This window comes from Cyprinodon variegatus, unplaced genomic scaffold (genome assembly GCF_000732505.1).
Source record: "Cyprinodon variegatus isolate N-32 unplaced genomic scaffold, C_variegatus-1.0 Scaffold116, whole genome shotgun sequence".
NCBI lineage: Eukaryota > Metazoa > Chordata > Actinopteri > Cyprinodontiformes > Cyprinodontidae > Cyprinodon > Cyprinodon variegatus.
In genome coordinates this window covers 734,569-750,690 of record NW_015150569.1, presented here as the reverse complement: position 1 = coordinate 750,690, position 16,122 = coordinate 734,569, and the positions used below count along the sequence as shown (strand labels likewise).

General features: G+C 38.2%; 1 protein-coding gene across 2 annotated transcripts; it reads left to right on the top strand.

Annotated features, from left to right (window-relative positions):
* Nucleotides 1-640: 640 nt before the first annotated feature.
* On the top strand, nucleotides 641-14,343 carry gyg1 (glycogenin 1). 2 transcript variants are annotated; one of them, XM_015375298.1, is made up of 7 exons: nucleotides 641-797; nucleotides 4,882-5,020; nucleotides 5,098-5,272; nucleotides 5,372-5,534; nucleotides 7,335-7,461; nucleotides 10,074-10,314; nucleotides 13,576-14,343. In XM_015375298.1, exons 1-7 carry the CDS (start codon nucleotides 656-658, stop codon nucleotides 13,744-13,746), a joined length of 1,158 nt encoding a protein of 385 aa, XP_015230784.1. In that variant the 5' UTR covers nucleotides 641-655; the 3' UTR covers nucleotides 13,747-14,343. The 2 variants fall into 2 exon arrangements, with proteins under 2 accessions (XP_015230784.1, XP_015230781.1); XM_015375295.1 differs by having other exon boundaries at nucleotides 645-797; nucleotides 4,885-5,020.
* The last annotated feature ends 1,779 nt before the right edge of the window (nucleotides 14,344-16,122 follow it).

Below are 16,122 nucleotides of genomic sequence, written 5' to 3'. Positions count from 1 at the left end.
TATATATATATATATATATATATATATATATATATATATATATATATATATATATATATATATATATTTCTGTGTGTTTGATTTATTTGCAAGGGAGAGGGGGTATGAAAAATTTAAGTTTAACTTCTTCATACACCTTCTAAGACAATTTACATTAATCAATGTCAGTTCTCTGGCTATATATACAGACAGGTTTATTTGGTGGAGGGTTTTGTTTCTATTTATGTTCAGGTGAGTTTTGTTAGTTTGGAAATTGTTGTTTGGTTTGATGTTAACTAGTTATTTTCATGTGTATTTAGTTGATTCATTTAATGTTGTTTAATTTATTGTTTAAAATAAATTCCTATATTCATTCATTCATTCAAACCCTTTTCCTTCCACTCAATTTTATATTAACATAACATGCTTAAATAAAGAACCCTGAAGTTGTTTTGCTGTACACTGGTCAATTATGTAATTAATGTAAATTATTATAAGGGACTGCATATTGAATTAAAAAACATCATCATGTAAATGAAGAGGAATCAATCTGTGTGTGATGAAACTATTCCTTTTAAACGCAATCTTTTTTATATTCACGTCAACGTACTAAAATAAATGTGCCTTTACGCTCACAGAATCGAGCGCAGGGGGCGTGTCAGCTGCCTGTGGTCACATGGGCCGGAAAATGTGGGGCTTAATTCCTGTGTTTGACTGCTCTCAGCTGCTGCTCCTTTGCCCTACGCACTTCAAACCGCCCGTCCTCCCCATCCCGACCACCGACGCCCAGGTGGATTCTGCTCAACGCGACATGTCGGGTAAGACAAGGCGCGGCTCGGGACGCTGTCTACCTGCGAACAGCGCCTCTGATCTCGGCCTCTCTCTGGGCCGGACCGCAGCTCGGAGAACTGTCTATCAAAATTTAGGGAAACGTCATGGAAAACAGCTGCTTCTCCTCTCACGGCTCCCGTCCCGTGGGCATCGATTATTTGTTTAACTTTCAACGATAATGTTATTTTTTTTTTTACTTCTGAGTATTTAATTTTTTGCATTTGAAGAGTCTGTGCAACGATTTGGACTAAAGTCAAGTTAGACGGTCAAAGGCAGCATATCCGGTTTACAGAGTTTACTATAAAACAGTTTTTGAAGTCGTGCTTATCTCCCCAGATTTTTTACAATCCCTCGGGGTCCTAGATTTATGAACCAGGTTGTTCTCTTTTTAATGGTTCAAAGCGGGGGTGGTCAAAGTGCAGCTGGGGCCAGTTTGTGGTTCCTGGACCGAATAAGCAATCCAACAATACAAATTTACTCTGATTCACATGTTCACTTTGTAATGATTTATGATGGGGTATATACAGTATAAACACTGCTTTATATATATATATATATATATATATATATATATATATATATGTATATATGTGTGTGTGTGTGTGTGTGTGTGTGTGGAGTTTTACTTGACCATATTGGTTAAAGTAACATACATTTGGTGCTGTGGTTTAGTCATTTAAAGTAAAATCAAAGGTGGTGGCCACAGCTGGTGTCCTTCCCACACTTGTTACTTAGCATTGTCTTAGCTTAGCTAAAGTAGTTCTGCCCACCCCTCTCATCATAATGCTGTGTAAAAGTTTGCAACTTATGACCAGCATGTGTTGAGCGGTAGACTACAGGCTTGCTACCTAATGAGTCCAACAAATATCCCAGCAATAATCAAAACCTGTATGTTCCTATGAACTGACCAAATGTTCCCTTTGACTTTCTTTTTGGTTTGCACAATGCAATGATTTTATAGTGAAGTCTGGAAATAAATGCTCCCAACAATGTCTCATAAAAGGATTATATTTTTAATATTACAAAGTTCAAATTTAGACTCAGTTTTAGATAATGGTGTGTTTATGCATCTATTTTAATCTAGGGTTTAAATAATTGCTGCCTGAGACAATGTTGATATAAGGATAAGGATATTTGCAGAATACACTGATGAAAACTATGAAATCCAGCAGGTGTTTATTGCACAGCTTCTCCGGGGTCCGACAACTGTCATGTTTCTGGCTTGAAACACCTGAATCACATAATTGGGTCATTAGCAGGACTCTGAATTACCTTTTCATGGAGCCAAGTTGTCCATGTATTTGAGTCAGGTGTGATAACTTTGGGGTGTTTTCTAAAAGCTGGAGGACACCACCTGGTTTGACTGCATTTTGCAATATAAGGGGTTCAGTTATTCTTGCCATGCATGGCTTTTTGGCCTCTATAACTCTTTCTCACTGCAAATTGGGAAATAAGATAAATGGGCTCATTTACTCCCTAATTTTCTTCAGATGGTAGTCATCCAGCTCACAGTCATTCCAAAAAAAGTAAAAAACAAACCACTCAAAGTGGTTTCCAAATTTTGAGACATTTCACTTCCCATCCAGAGAGCTTTATCAATTCAAAATGTCTGGAGTAATTTGGGCTCAAGGCTTTTAGAGTAGCCCAACAAAAGCCTGATTATGGCTCAGAAAACATGCAAATAGAACTAAAATCAGGTCCACCCTTTTTAATGTCGAGACGTTCAGGGCGTTGTTGTCCTACCCTAACTGGTGCGCTTGTTTTGACCACCTGCATGAAGGTGCGCATTGAGGTGATTGTGGGAATGGATCAACTCTAACGCTGCATTATAGGTTTTTGAGAGCTGAAAGTGAGAGTCCACCCCTTCTGTTTAAGATAGTTTTTTCTCTCAGTGTAGATGCTTCCTTCAAACCCCTTTCAATCCACCTGACTTAGTCAGAAATGAGAAGATTCTAGTCCTCAAATGAGTGTCCTTAAATGTAAGCTTTACTTTTTTTGGTATCGAATCACCATCTTTGCCATGTCCTCTGTTAAATATTTGCCCTATTTTCCTTTATTTCATTTATTTTATATTGCAGGATCAAAATGCAGCTTGAGTTCTCTGGGCTTTGTTGAACCCTGTTTGCATGCTTTTATTCTTAAAGCCCTCACATCTACTTCCTGCTTATCAGTCGTTGTCAACAAACTTCACATAATTGCTTCATAGTGTGGACGTGCAGCACTGTGGGCCTTCATGTTCTTATTATAATAAGCCTGTGGAGTAAAAAGCTGTTTACTACTTTCCAGCTGAAGTGTTTGACTTCATTAAATTATATCTGATCTGTGTATAAAAGTTTGGTTTGGAATAACATCTCCACTGCTTATTCTAAGTTAAGAATCAGATTAAATTAGTTATTTCTACAGGTTGTTAAGCTTTAAAGTATGCTCTAGTTTTAATTCTTTTTCTTTAGAGAAGGGAGTCAGAAGGCACAGACAACACTGTGGGAGCGCAGCACATGGATTCTGCTTGTTGTTTATTTCAGGGGGCTCTTACTCTTACACTCTGGCCTTTGGATAGTCGATTTATAGTTCCTTGGATTGGAGCTTAGCAACTGTGCAACACAGCCATGCAGATCGGGTTTCTCAAAAGCCCCCTTCCACCGAAGCATTCGGCTTGACGAACACTGCCTGCTGGGCAGCTTGGTCTCCATCAGCCTAGCAGAATCCCCCCTGGTGTTTACACATGAAACTTTCAAGGCATTATATACTGATTAAAATCATAACCAGTCTGTGAATAAAATGTTTCAGGTTGTAAGACTAAACATATAAGAAAAATTACTTTTAGTTTATAACTGGAGTTCGGGAAGCAGTTGATTAACTTAATACTAGAGGATGTGACTAAGATTTTTTAAAATGGATTTAAACCAGGTGAAACTAAAATGTTTCCACTTGAATTCTGGATAGAGCACATTGACAGACAAAAAAGATTTTATCTTAAAATGCAAAAGTTTTTACAATTTTCTCATAATTGCTTTTATTTTGCCTTGGGATTATTAAAGTATTTCTGATTCTGATTCCTGGTTGATGGGACAGGTGTTGTGAATCAAATGGTGCCCAGCTTGAAAGAGCTCCTGTGTGTCATTGAATGTGTGCATTGATGACTGAAAGAAATCTTCTGCCTCCATTTATCTGTTTAAAGTGTGTAGAATTCATGTTGATGTGTATTTAAAGACATTTCAACTTTTGGAAAAAATTGCAGGGGGAATATTAAAAAAAAAGCCTAATCAACCGAAACTTTCGCGACCCCCATGTAGTACCTCCGTGGACCCCCTAGGGGTTGCGGACCCATTGTTGAAGACCTCCACTTTAGGGTATTGCTCAATGCTCAAATTATCTGTAAATGATTTCTTGACTATAATACCTTCTTGATATCAGAAATGGACCGATACATCGGTTGGTTCATATTTGTTTTTACCCATATTGTTTTTTTTTGTTTGTATTTATTTTTTTTTTAAATGTATCGTTATTGGCCGATATCTGCATGCAGCAGCCATGTCTTGATCATGTAAAGAACATGCATTGCTGCACCCAATTAGCAATCTATTGTTAATGTTTCTTTTTCATTTGTTACTTTTCTGTTTAAAACAGAGACTTCAGTAACATTTGTTATCAGTGTTGGTTTTATCATGTATATGAAGGAAGAAAAGTAAGAATTGGCCCAAAAATATTGGGAGTGTACATCAGGAATCTGTTAAAATTATTTCAAAATAATTGCTATCTAGCCTTAAAAACCTGTATTGGTTGATCCCTAGTAACTAGATCCTACTCTAATAGATTTGAGTGCATGTATTGGAAGAGAGGTCCTCATCAGTTTGTGATTGATTGATTTATTTTTTTCCCCTGAATGTTCGCAAATATTTTGCAAGGGGTGCCTTATAGTCAGTGAGTATTTTCTAACAAGGCAGGGTTTTTCACTTGTCATTCATTCTATTTATGTAAACAGATATATTTTAGGGAAAGACAGGAAGTGACTGTTCTGAAAAAAAGTTTTAATGCAGATTATCTTTTTTCTTTTTTTTCTTTTCTCCAAAGCAGACCAAGCTTTTGTGACGTTGGCAACAAATGACAATTATGCCAAGGGAGCAATGGTTCTGGGCCAGTCCCTAAGGAACCACAACACAACCCGCAAACTGGTGGTACTCATAGGACCTCACGTTGCAGAGCCTTGCAGGTAAACAGGCAGTGCTTTGAACTGCTTGTTAAAGTCCAGCATGCATGTTAACAGGAACCCCTTTGCTTGTGCTGTAGGGATGCACTGCACTCTGTTTTTGATGAGGTGATCATGGTGAACGTGATGGATTCAGGAGATGCAGCTAATCTGGCTCTGATGAAGCGGCCAGACTTGGGCGTAACAATCACCAAACTGCACTGCTGGACCCTTGAGCAGTACAGCAAGTGTGTGTTCATGGATGCTGACACACTGGTAAGATGGACAATCTGCACAAAGTATGTCATTCTTTAAGACTTAACTTTTAATGCATCCTATGAAGTAAGTTGCTTTTTTTGTATTGCCTGTATGCAGGTTCTGTCAAACATAGATGAACTCTTTGATAGGGAAGAATTGTCTGCAGCTCCAGATCCTGGTTGGCCAGATTGCTTCAACTCAGGAGTTTTTGTCTTCAGGCCGTCCAATGAGACGCACAAAGACCTGCTCGCGTACTGTGCTGAAAAAGGCAGCTTTGATGGTGAGTGCCAGGAGAAAATGGTTATTGGGAACCATTTCTCCTTTTTATATATTGAAAAAAAATAAATAATTCTTTACTAAAGCTATCCCAAACTTCAAAGAAGTGACACCAAGTGAGTGTTTAATAAAATTTGAAGTTGCTGTTGGTTGCATAGATTATCAAATTTGCAGATCTAACCTCTTGATGTTTTTCCAAGTTTAGAAATTGGTATTCTCACATCTACAGATTTGAGTATCATCGCTTAAGCATGAGATTTTTCTTTACATCAGGGTCTCTTATTTAATTAAAATAAATTGATCTTCATGTCTATAGTTGAAGTCTGTGAAGATGAATTTGAATTGATTTCTAAAGCTGATAAAATTAATGTTGCTTACAATGAACTTTAGGAGGTATAAGATAAGGACAGCAACTTTTACATACATGTGAACATGTATAAAATATCTATCCAAGTGATTGGAGAAATCATAGGATCATCCAAGAGACAAAGCGGGATACTTAACAGGTTTTAAATCTACCCTGATCTTTAAAAGCACTATGCAGTGATCCCATCCTCCTCTAAGCAGAAACTTAAGCCAAGGTCAATTGGTGAGAACTCCAGACTCACAATTATTGAAATCTAGATGTAAATTTATCTTCATAATAGCTGCCACTGTAAACAACTTTCAGAGCTTTTTTTTTTTTTCAACCTCCTTGTACTACTTTTGTAGGTAAGTTCTGCACTGGCTGCATAACTCATTGTGGTAGCGAATGACTTTCTTCTTCTTAGAAGTTAAAAACTAAGCTAGCTTTGAGAATGTTGGGTGTCTGCCATACTATCATAAATCTGTCAGTTTTATTTCTCGCATGATTAACCCTGAGAAGATGAACTGGAGGAGCAAAGGTACTGATGTTTGTTCTGATGGGAGCTGACTTGAAAACCTACTTGTTCATTTAGCTCTGATACTGAACCTAAACGCTCACTGCAGCCAATTAACGCAGATCTCATAAATTTCTTTCTGAGACAAAGAAAGGATTTCCAATACTGAATCAAATGCATTGTTTCAACATTCATACTATATGACAGAAGTAGAGTATGAATGAGTATGAAGTTTGTGGCTTTAGACCTAAGACTTCCATCATATCATCAAAGTGGTAGTTTGCCCAAAATGGCTTCAAGCAAATTGAAAGTTTGAAACAATTATTGCATCAGAACTCAAAGGTGAAATGGTGCTTGCACATAGATGTTAACAAATTGCCTGATGGGGGTATTACTTCAGTGAGGACAATTACCTGGAGCTGCTTGATGCAAAACTCTTAACTTTAAGAGGAGACCATATATCAAATGCTTTTACTGTGTTTACATATTATTTTTGTGTAAATATGAGGGGAACTTGCTTTCCTGAGGCAAAAATATATCTTTTATGTAACTCTTTGTAAAAAGTCATTATTGGCGTCTGCAGAAATGGCCTAGATATAAAAATATTGTGTGGTACTGTTTACAATTTTAGGAAACAAGCCCCCTGCCTGAACCCAGCTGTAGGCACCTGGTGCTGTGTACAGTGTTTTTTTCACTAATGGTATAATGGGTATGTGGATGTTGTCTGCGCTTCTTTCAGCATCTATTTTTATATGACAACCAGTGTATGAGAATGTACAGAATGTATTTTTGTTATGTTAATCATTCATGTACAACATGTTCTGTGCTCTGACTCTACAGCTGAGTGAAAAGTGGGTTGACCTCCCAAGTCCTCTGATTTTTGTTCCACAAAATGCCTTGACCTAATTATGCCGTTGTGGTTAAGGGTTTGTCTGTGTGTGCAGGTGGAGACCAGGGGATTCTCAACAGTTACTTTAACACCTGGGCGACGGCGGATATTTCCAAACACCTCCCTTTTATCTACAACCTCAGCAGCATTGCCATCTACTCCTACCTTCCAGCTTTCAAACAGTGAGTTCTTGCTCAGACGTTTCTTTACTATATACGTTGGAATATCATGCCAACCCTTTTTATTGCCAACCTTAAAGTTGTTAAAATTTTATTAAACACTACTGGAGTTTGGTTGGTGTATATTTATAAAGTGGTAGGAAAAATGTATGTATATTTTCTTCTTTTGGAACTCATTCTTTTCAGTATTGTGTGCACCACAATACTTGGTGGCCCAGGATAATATCCACAACAGCCGTTTCAGCTTATTTGCAAACTGAGTCCATTTGTGTGTGTAGTTGAGATGGATCCAACATCTTAAAAAGCAAGGTTTTATCAATTATCTGAAAAAGAATATTGTTGCTCCAAACCTACCAAGACGTGACCATCCATCTAAACCAGTGATGTCCAAGCTTTTTGCATGTGGGAAATCTTAAGTTGTAGGTGCTTATGGGCCAAAATTGGAATGGATTCTTAAACTTAAAAGAAGTGTAAATTAGGGCCGGACGATAATTTATTGATATATTTTGATTGATAGACATGTGGCGCAATAGGAAAACAAGAGGGTAGATAAAAGACCCCTTTTTCCACCTGGATTCCTACTCTTTTTCACCCTCATATCCCTCCGTTGTTGCACAAACTTGCCCCCACTTGCTCACCACGTCGGTCGTATCAAGCCTAACAGCTAGATCGTGATTGTCCCTCTTGTGTTGTGGAGTGGAATACCATGGCGCAGACCATGCTTCAATATTGGCCATAAATCAAAAATATCTGCAACAAACTCACTGCGACACACTACTGCGGGGAGTATAACCAGCCCTTTACACACACCATGCTAGCACGGATCCACGCCCCCTAGTGAAGATCTACGATACTACTGCTCTGTAGAGGTAAACAAGCAAACTAACATGGCGTCGCCCCTAACATTCACAAAGTTATTTTTTGTTGTGATATTTCGTTGTTTGAGGAGAGTAAGGTGAGGAAGGCAGCCTTTGGTGAATTTACTTGACAGTCAGCTTTTGGGAAGTTGATACACATTGATGTCTGGCACGGTCTGATTTATGGCTCCAAAATTATGCCTAAAAATCTTCAGGTTGAAAAAAATATTTGGCAAAATGTTCTCTAGTCATTTATATTCTTGTCAAAATGCTATAGACTAACACCTATTTAAAATGTTAGCAAAATTGATGCTGGTTGAATCACATTTCGTTTAGATTTTTCAGGAAATATGTATAATGGCAAAGATGACATTTAATCCATCCATCCTCAAATTGTTGCACCTATTCCTTCAGCTTTCAATTGGTCAACAGTAAGAAAACTATCCACTAAGCTAAATTCTGACTGCAAGGTCTGCTTATATGTGAGGCAACACAGATTAGGTGAACCTCCCGTTAGTGACATTAAGCGTCTTTTTGATGACGCTAAGTAATTGTGGCTTGATAAGTTGAGCTCAAGCTGTCAGAATTGGACGTCCATGTCTGATATTTATGAGAGTTTATGAAATGCCTCTCTGGTCTTTAGTAATTGGTGCATTTTGCTCCTTCATCTCTGATGGAGGGGGGGCTCTCTGTCATGCCATAGCACCATCGACCCAGTTGGAACTGCAGAGTTGACCATAATGGCTTCTATTTGAGATGCAGAGGAAAAACACAAGGATGACTTTGTGAACCCTGAGTTGGATGTTTCTGTATTTGTACATCTGAATGAGATTAATTGGTCCTCACCATGTTGAACCCAAATGCATTCAGGTGATGGATTTGGGACGCTTCCAGAAGCTGCAGAATGGGGGGGGGGGGGGGGTCTTTAGGATCTTTTCTCTAAAATCGCAATAAAATTTTTTGAAGTATGTGGGTGTAATGGAGGAAAAAAGGGGTACAAATCCTTTAACGCGACACTAATTCTTTTGCCCAATAGAAGCAGTCTATATAGATTTGCCTACAAAATGAAGCAGATATTTACACATGCAGCTTTATCCAATGCACCTTGCTTCCTGTTTTTAATTTTAATCATTCCCTCTCGTGACACCCTTTTCTGTGGAACTGCACTGAACTGTTTGTTTGGAGGCTTTAGGCTCATCCAAGGTCAGTTCGGCAATCCTGCATAGTTGTGGTTTGGTGTTTAATTACAAGAGGGTATGCAGAACTTTGTCCAAAGACTTGGCTTTCTGCAGCTTTCTTATTGAAATCTGCATTTGATGTTAAGACTGTCTAAATTGGGTGATATCATGAAAAGTGTGTTTTTTATAGTAATTATAAAGCACATTTTAAATTAGTTTTGATATCTCTTTAAATTGGACATTAAATGCTTGAGTTCTTTTATACTGGACTTTTTTCCTGTTAGTTAAAGCAAAATTTCAGTGCTAGCACACTGTATGTAAAGCCACAATTGTATCCCCCAGGATTTCTACAACAGAAAAAAAACGCTTGACTTGATGCATAGTTGAGTGCTTTTTTTTCTTTTTTTTGATCTAAAGTTAATGATCCAAATCAATTTTTTTTTATCTTAAAGCAGTCTTTGCAATTCAAACATTTTTTGCAAACATATACATTATGAAATGATGCATGCAATTTTCCTAATATAATATGTCATAAAGCCTAATTTCAGTATAATGATTTAATATTTCTCATCCTTCGCAGATATGGGCACGATGCAAAGGTGGTGCACTTTCTGGGCAAAGTGAAGCCATGGAACTACTCCTATGATGCCCAGAAAGGTGAGGTCAAAGGTCACTCCACATCTCCTGACCAATGCCAGATGCACCCGGACTACCTGCTCCAGTGGTGGCAGCTGTATGCCACATCCGTCCTGCCATTAATGCAGAAAGCGTATGGTGACACTCCGTTCAGCAGCGGCTGCGTGGACCAGAAGAGCTGTCCTGTACGTGAACAGTGGTTTGTCATGTAGATGTGAATGAGAAACGGGTTGGTCTGTGTGTGTGTGTGTGTGTGGTTGAAATGAAGCAATGATAGATTTCTTTAAACTTGTCATGTAGCACATCTGTTGTAGCATGTTACAAAAAAATTGTGAAAATAAGAGGGTGCAGCTTTTTCTATTTTCTTTATGGTTGCAATTCAATAGAAATTTAAAGTTGAATTAAACTCCCAACAAAATAGTTTGGGTTGACATTCCTAAGCTGCAGTCTGTTGCCGCTCTGTTCAGTGCTTGCCAAACTAGATGGGAAGTTTCCATGCAGTGTGGTAATGGGCTTGGTAGTGAAATAGCTGGCAGTCACATGATGAAGGGGGGGATGGGTACTGCCAATACCCAGAGCTTTATCTGTTCGCCTGGAGCAGGACTATGTTGTATCAGTGACAAGTTTACACAGGCAAGCAGCAGAAGGTTACTGTGCACTTTCTCATGGAAGATTTTTTTATATATATATATATATCTAGAGATGGGATATACTACCTTAAGCCAGTTTTTCTTTGTTAAATTTCTTTATGTAGTTTGTTTTTCCAAGATGTTACTCTTGAGCAACAAATTATTTTTTAAGGTAAATATTAGACATAATCAAAGCAATAGAAATTACCTGGTCTGACTGCTGGATTATTGGCACAGAATCTGAGTGGTCTGCTGTGTCTTTATGATGGTGATCAGTGTTGTTTACCTAGCTAACAGGAAACTGCAGCAACTGTTTCCCAGAGAGTTTACATTGTTGCCTTTAAACCAAATTTCCGATTGGCTCCCAAAAATTTCCAAATGCAGACTCTTTGTGTAGAATTTGTTGTAAGCCTTCCATCAGTGCTGAAGATGGTTCCCCTTTTTTTTTTTTTTTGCCCTTAAATCTTGCATTTTCTGTGGCTTCGTTTTAAACACGTTGGTGAGAATAAAAAGGAGCAAACTTTAAGTCCTAATTCTGTAACTACTTTTAAACCCAAGAGTAGTCTTATTGAGCTTTAATGGATCTGGATTATTGAGATTTTGACCAACTGGTGGCTAGTCAAGAACAGCTGGGTTGTAAATCAGGTAATTTAGACAGACATAATTACACTCTATAGGTATAGGAGGTTGAAACTTTGGCAGGTCAGTTTGGTTGCTGTTAAGAGGCTGGAAAATGATAATGAATGGATTAACACAATAAACCCTCGCCTCAGTAACTAAAATCTGATCATTCTTTTTGCAGATTAATCGCTTTTTCATATTTGCACCTTTTTACTTATTTACTACTCTTGCAGTGGTTGGCACACAGAAAGTAGGTGGTTCTGACCAGAAGTTTGGTGGCTGTCTTTTCTTCACTTGGTAACTTTATCAACATGCTTTTAGTGACATGGCTTCATGTTTTGGTCCCTTGTGTGGGGATTTTTAAACAAAGTTGCCAACCAAATACAGCCACAAATCCTTTGCAGTAAAAGTTTTGTCATTCTTTGCCTTCTTCTGAGTTGGCCTTGACATTATGAGGGTTATGTTGATAAGTACAATTAGCAAGTTGGTTCAGTCTCTGATTTTCATGATTCCTTCTGTCTAGATAGCTGTCTGTTGCAGGGGATTTTGTGTGTTTTATGTTCACTCATGCAACTTTTAGAATGTTTGTCTGTCTCTGCAGCTTTCGAGCGTTCTGGTTTTTGTTTTTTCCTTTCTCCTGAAATGAGGCGAAATACCTCTAAGATCATACAGTTTTGATATAATTCAATTTGTAAAAGATTATTAATTTTCTGATATTGATGCATCTAGAAATTTTATTTCCCACCCCAAATGCTTTGCATAAAGTGCAGTTATGAGCAATGAGGTTTTCACCATAAGGCTTTATGCAGTTCACCTTTCTTTATTTTCCAGGAGGCAAATGTTGCACATAAAGAAACTTGGGAAAAAAAACTAGAAAAGTAGTATCAATTCCTTCCTCTCTCAGGAACTGCCTGCATACTCTTGCAACATGAGGCCAAGCATTGTTGTGCACCAGGAGGAACCCAGGACCCACTGCACCAGCATAGGTTTAGAAATGGGTGCAAGGATTTCATCCCGATACCTGATGGCAGTCAGGGTGCCGTTGTCTAGCCTGTATAAGTCTGTACGGCTCTCCATGGAAATCTCCTCCATTCTCTTGAGGTTGTGCTGGGAGACATGGCAAACCTTCTGGCAATGGCACATATTGATGTGCCATCCTGTAGGAGTTGGACTGCCTGTGCAACCTCTGTAGGGTCCTCATGCTAACAGTAGTGACAGTGACCCTAGCCAAATGCAAAACTGGTGAAAAAGAGTCAGAAAAGATGAGGAGGGGGGAAAAACGTCAGTGGCCTCCACCTGTAAAACCATTCCTGTTTTGATGGTTGTCTCGTTTTTGCCCCTATAGTGCACTTGTTAATTTCATTAACACCAAAGCAGCTGAAACTGATTAACAACCCCCTCTGCTACTTACCTGACCAAATCAATATCCCAGAAGTTTAATTGATGTTACTTGATGCTATACTATGATTAAAAAGTGTTCCTTTAATTTTTTTTAGGTGTGTGTGTGTGTATTCTCTGTAAATCTAAATGGTGATGGTGACATGCAAAAACAGTGCAAGGAATGAAAAAATGTCAATTACAGAGAGGGGGGTGTCTGAATCACTTGAGGGAGGCGTAGAGATTGATGACCACAGGCAGGAATGAATTCCTGTGGTGCATCTGGGTAAAAGGAGTCTACTGAATTGTTCCTTGGACTGAGGGACACCTCTGGTAAGAAAAAAAAATCATTAAAACATCTAACTTTTCAAGTTATCCTGTACACAGACTCTCCTAAAACCTAACCTCCTTGGTGGAGGTAAAACTCTGCAAGTAGCTGATCCTTCCGCCAGTGGTTCCTATTAACTGGTTACAACAAAGTGAAGCCAACATGAAACCAATATAATACTGCTTAAGAGGCTTTAAAGTATAGAAATGTTTATTTTCTACCCACTGACTTTTTATTCAATTTAACTTAGTTTAAGATTTAGAATTGACACATTTGTGTCAAGTTTGTCTAGATTATTTTCACTTGTTCTGATATTTTTGTTTCTGTGATTAGATTAAGTATCCTAAAGCACTAAAAGTGTTTTTAAAGCAGAAAGGACTGGGGGGGTGGGGCCAGTGGCCCTGAAGAAAAGCAAAGTGACTTGAAAACACTCTTTTTAAAGTATTGCTCAAGTTTCTGTAAATGATACGCTTGCTTTGTCTGAATTTCAGGATAAACCTCATGAGGACGTGAGAGAGCAGCCAAAGCCTTCTACTCCCCCTCCCTCCCAGACCGTTTCGTCAGAGGAAAGGAAGCAGCGCTGGGAAGCAGGCCAGATTGATTACTTGGGCGATGACTCCTTCACAAACATCGAACAAAAACTCAACTCTTTCCTCAAGTAGCGGGTGTCTGAGGGAGTGTGATAGACAGCGGTTCAAGCTCTGGGATTAAGAGTGGTGGGGGGATCTAGCACCCATTCTGCCAAATGGAGAGTTCTACATTCATTTTGAAGATTTGGCTTCTTTTGGCAAATTTCCCAAGCACTACAACATTCACCGTTTTTCTTTAAACAGTTTACCCCAATTCAGGCAACATCTTCTTGCTAAAAGTTTAAGATTGGCCTGTCGGAAGTTAAATGGGTCTAGAAATGATTAATCTTGTATTAATCTAAGCACTGTGAATGGTAGAATGATTTAGACATTTATTAAGGGTTTAAAAATAGATAACCCCTAAGTGCTAACCTTTTATAAAATAAACTCTTCCGATACTTTTACTTTAGCCAGTTGTGTTGGTTGATATTCTGAATGCCTTCAGGAAACCACCTTTCTAATTTGACTAAAAAGTACCAAAAAGGGACACGCCTGAAGTGCGGCATCCTGGTTATATTTTTTTGTTTGGTTTGCATTGTTCAAGTTTTCATGCCCCTTTTTAAATTTGTTAACTTGCTATTCCTTCTTGGACTCAGCTAGATGAGTGCCAAGTCAAACATTTTGAACAGTAAAAAAAAAAAAAAAAAAGAATTCAGCTCCAGAATCCAGCCCCCAGGTATATTTGCAATAAGTCTGTTTAGAGCACAAAGCATATATGCAACCGGCTCCCTCTTCCCGTAGCCACGGCTTTAAACAACTGTTCACCTCAAGAGAGTATGGAGGAGCGTTCCTGTCTGTGCTGCTTGACACTCACCAGCTCCCTGTGACTTCAGCTAAATAACATCTGCTGTATTGTTAACTTGTTTGCATGGCACAGAGTTAAAAAGCGGGTTTGTAATAAAGTGCTTCCACCCACGTCCAAAGGTGATTTAAAGTTTCATGTGTATTTATGCACTCCTCGTATACGTTTCTATTGGAATCCCTTCGGTATTTGTGCCCTGGCCTGCATTTCATCAGTTTCCTCTCTGTAGTGTAACCTGCTGCCTTACTGCCTGCTGACAGTTTACAAACCCCTCCAACCTTATCTGCTGCTGCTATTGTGTTTCTGTGAACCCCCTCTTCCCTCATGAGAACAACCTCTTTACTACCACCTGTGTTGGTCAAAGTATAACCTACAGCACTTAATGATTCACTCCTCTGTCCATTGCACAGACTCCTAAAAGGAAAAAAAAAGTGAAGTTGATAGTAAGTCTGAGAGCAGCGTGTAGGTGTGGATAATTGTTGTTTTAAGACCTTTTGATGCATGTTTCCCAGCTGTTAACTGTTCATCACCTTTAACAAATTAATAAACCTGTGAAAAAGAATATGCTTTCTGTTTGACTGTCTGAGCTGAGGATTTTCTATGCACTCAAATACACCTATGATATTTACATATACAGGGTGGTAAAAGGTAGTAAATTGACAGAACTCTGCTTAAGGCCATTAAAAGGTAACAGAATTTGATATGGGAGTACATTTTTTCAACCCTTCAATATATTCTAACTATTCCATTGATACTGATTTGTTAAATTAATTTAAACTTTTTTTTTTTTTATAAATTGTATGCAACTTGGCCTGAGCTGATGTTTATAAACTCGTTTTGTTCTGTTGGCTGACTTGCTTTGTTTTAACTGCCTAATATGTTGAAACTAGTCATTTTGCTCTCCACTATGAAGAAATTGTGGTTTTCACAACTTTTGCTCACTGTAAAACCAGTACATTGAACTCTAATGATTTAAGGACACAAATTGCCTTAAAAAAAATAACTGACTTATGTTGAACAGTAAAATCCCAATTTTTTTATTTTTATTAAAAGTACCACGATTTTTAAAACTAATAAACAGACTTATTCTCTAGACTGAATTTAGGACCAGTAAGATTCTCACAATTTTTTTTATAGATCTGACTCTGTAGTCTCTTATGAAACATCAGCTTTTTTTTTTTTTCTATCAATTGAGCTTAAGCGTGGAAATTTCATAGTCCTGCAATTAAGGGTTCACATCCAACGATCCACCGTGCTGTTGAACTCAATATAATGGAAACCTAAGGAATGGTGCAACATTATGAGCCCCAATCTTGTTGGTTGTAATCGGCCAATTGGGTGGGGGTTGTGGGGCATGTCCCACTTCCTCAACAAATATTGGTTTATGAAATAAGTTTAAGTAATCGGTTTAACTAAACACTTTGGTTCAGTGTTTGATGATCCAGCATTTAAAGACTGGCTTTTTGCAGAGTATACAGAAAATATAAATGTTACCATGAACCGTGTTGGCTCATCATACCAATGGCATGGAGGTGTTCTAAAATAGGTTCAGACTCTGACCAAAGGTTTTGTATGCATGAGGTCTTAGTGGTCTCGTGTTTTTTTTT

Excerpts from the sequence above, each read along its gene's own strand:
- gyg1 (XM_015375298.1), top strand. The coding sequence starts at position 656 with ATGGGCCGGAAAATGTGGGGCTTAATTCCTGTGTTTGACTGCTCTCAG. Across the intron at positions 798-4,881 it reads TGCTCAACGCGACATGTCGG|CAGACCAAGCTTTTGTGACG; the intron begins GTAAGACAAGGC and ends TTTTCTCCAAAG. Across the intron at positions 7,462-10,073 it reads TACCTTCCAGCTTTCAAACA|ATATGGGCACGATGCAAAGG; the intron begins GTGAGTTCTTGC and ends CATCCTTCGCAG.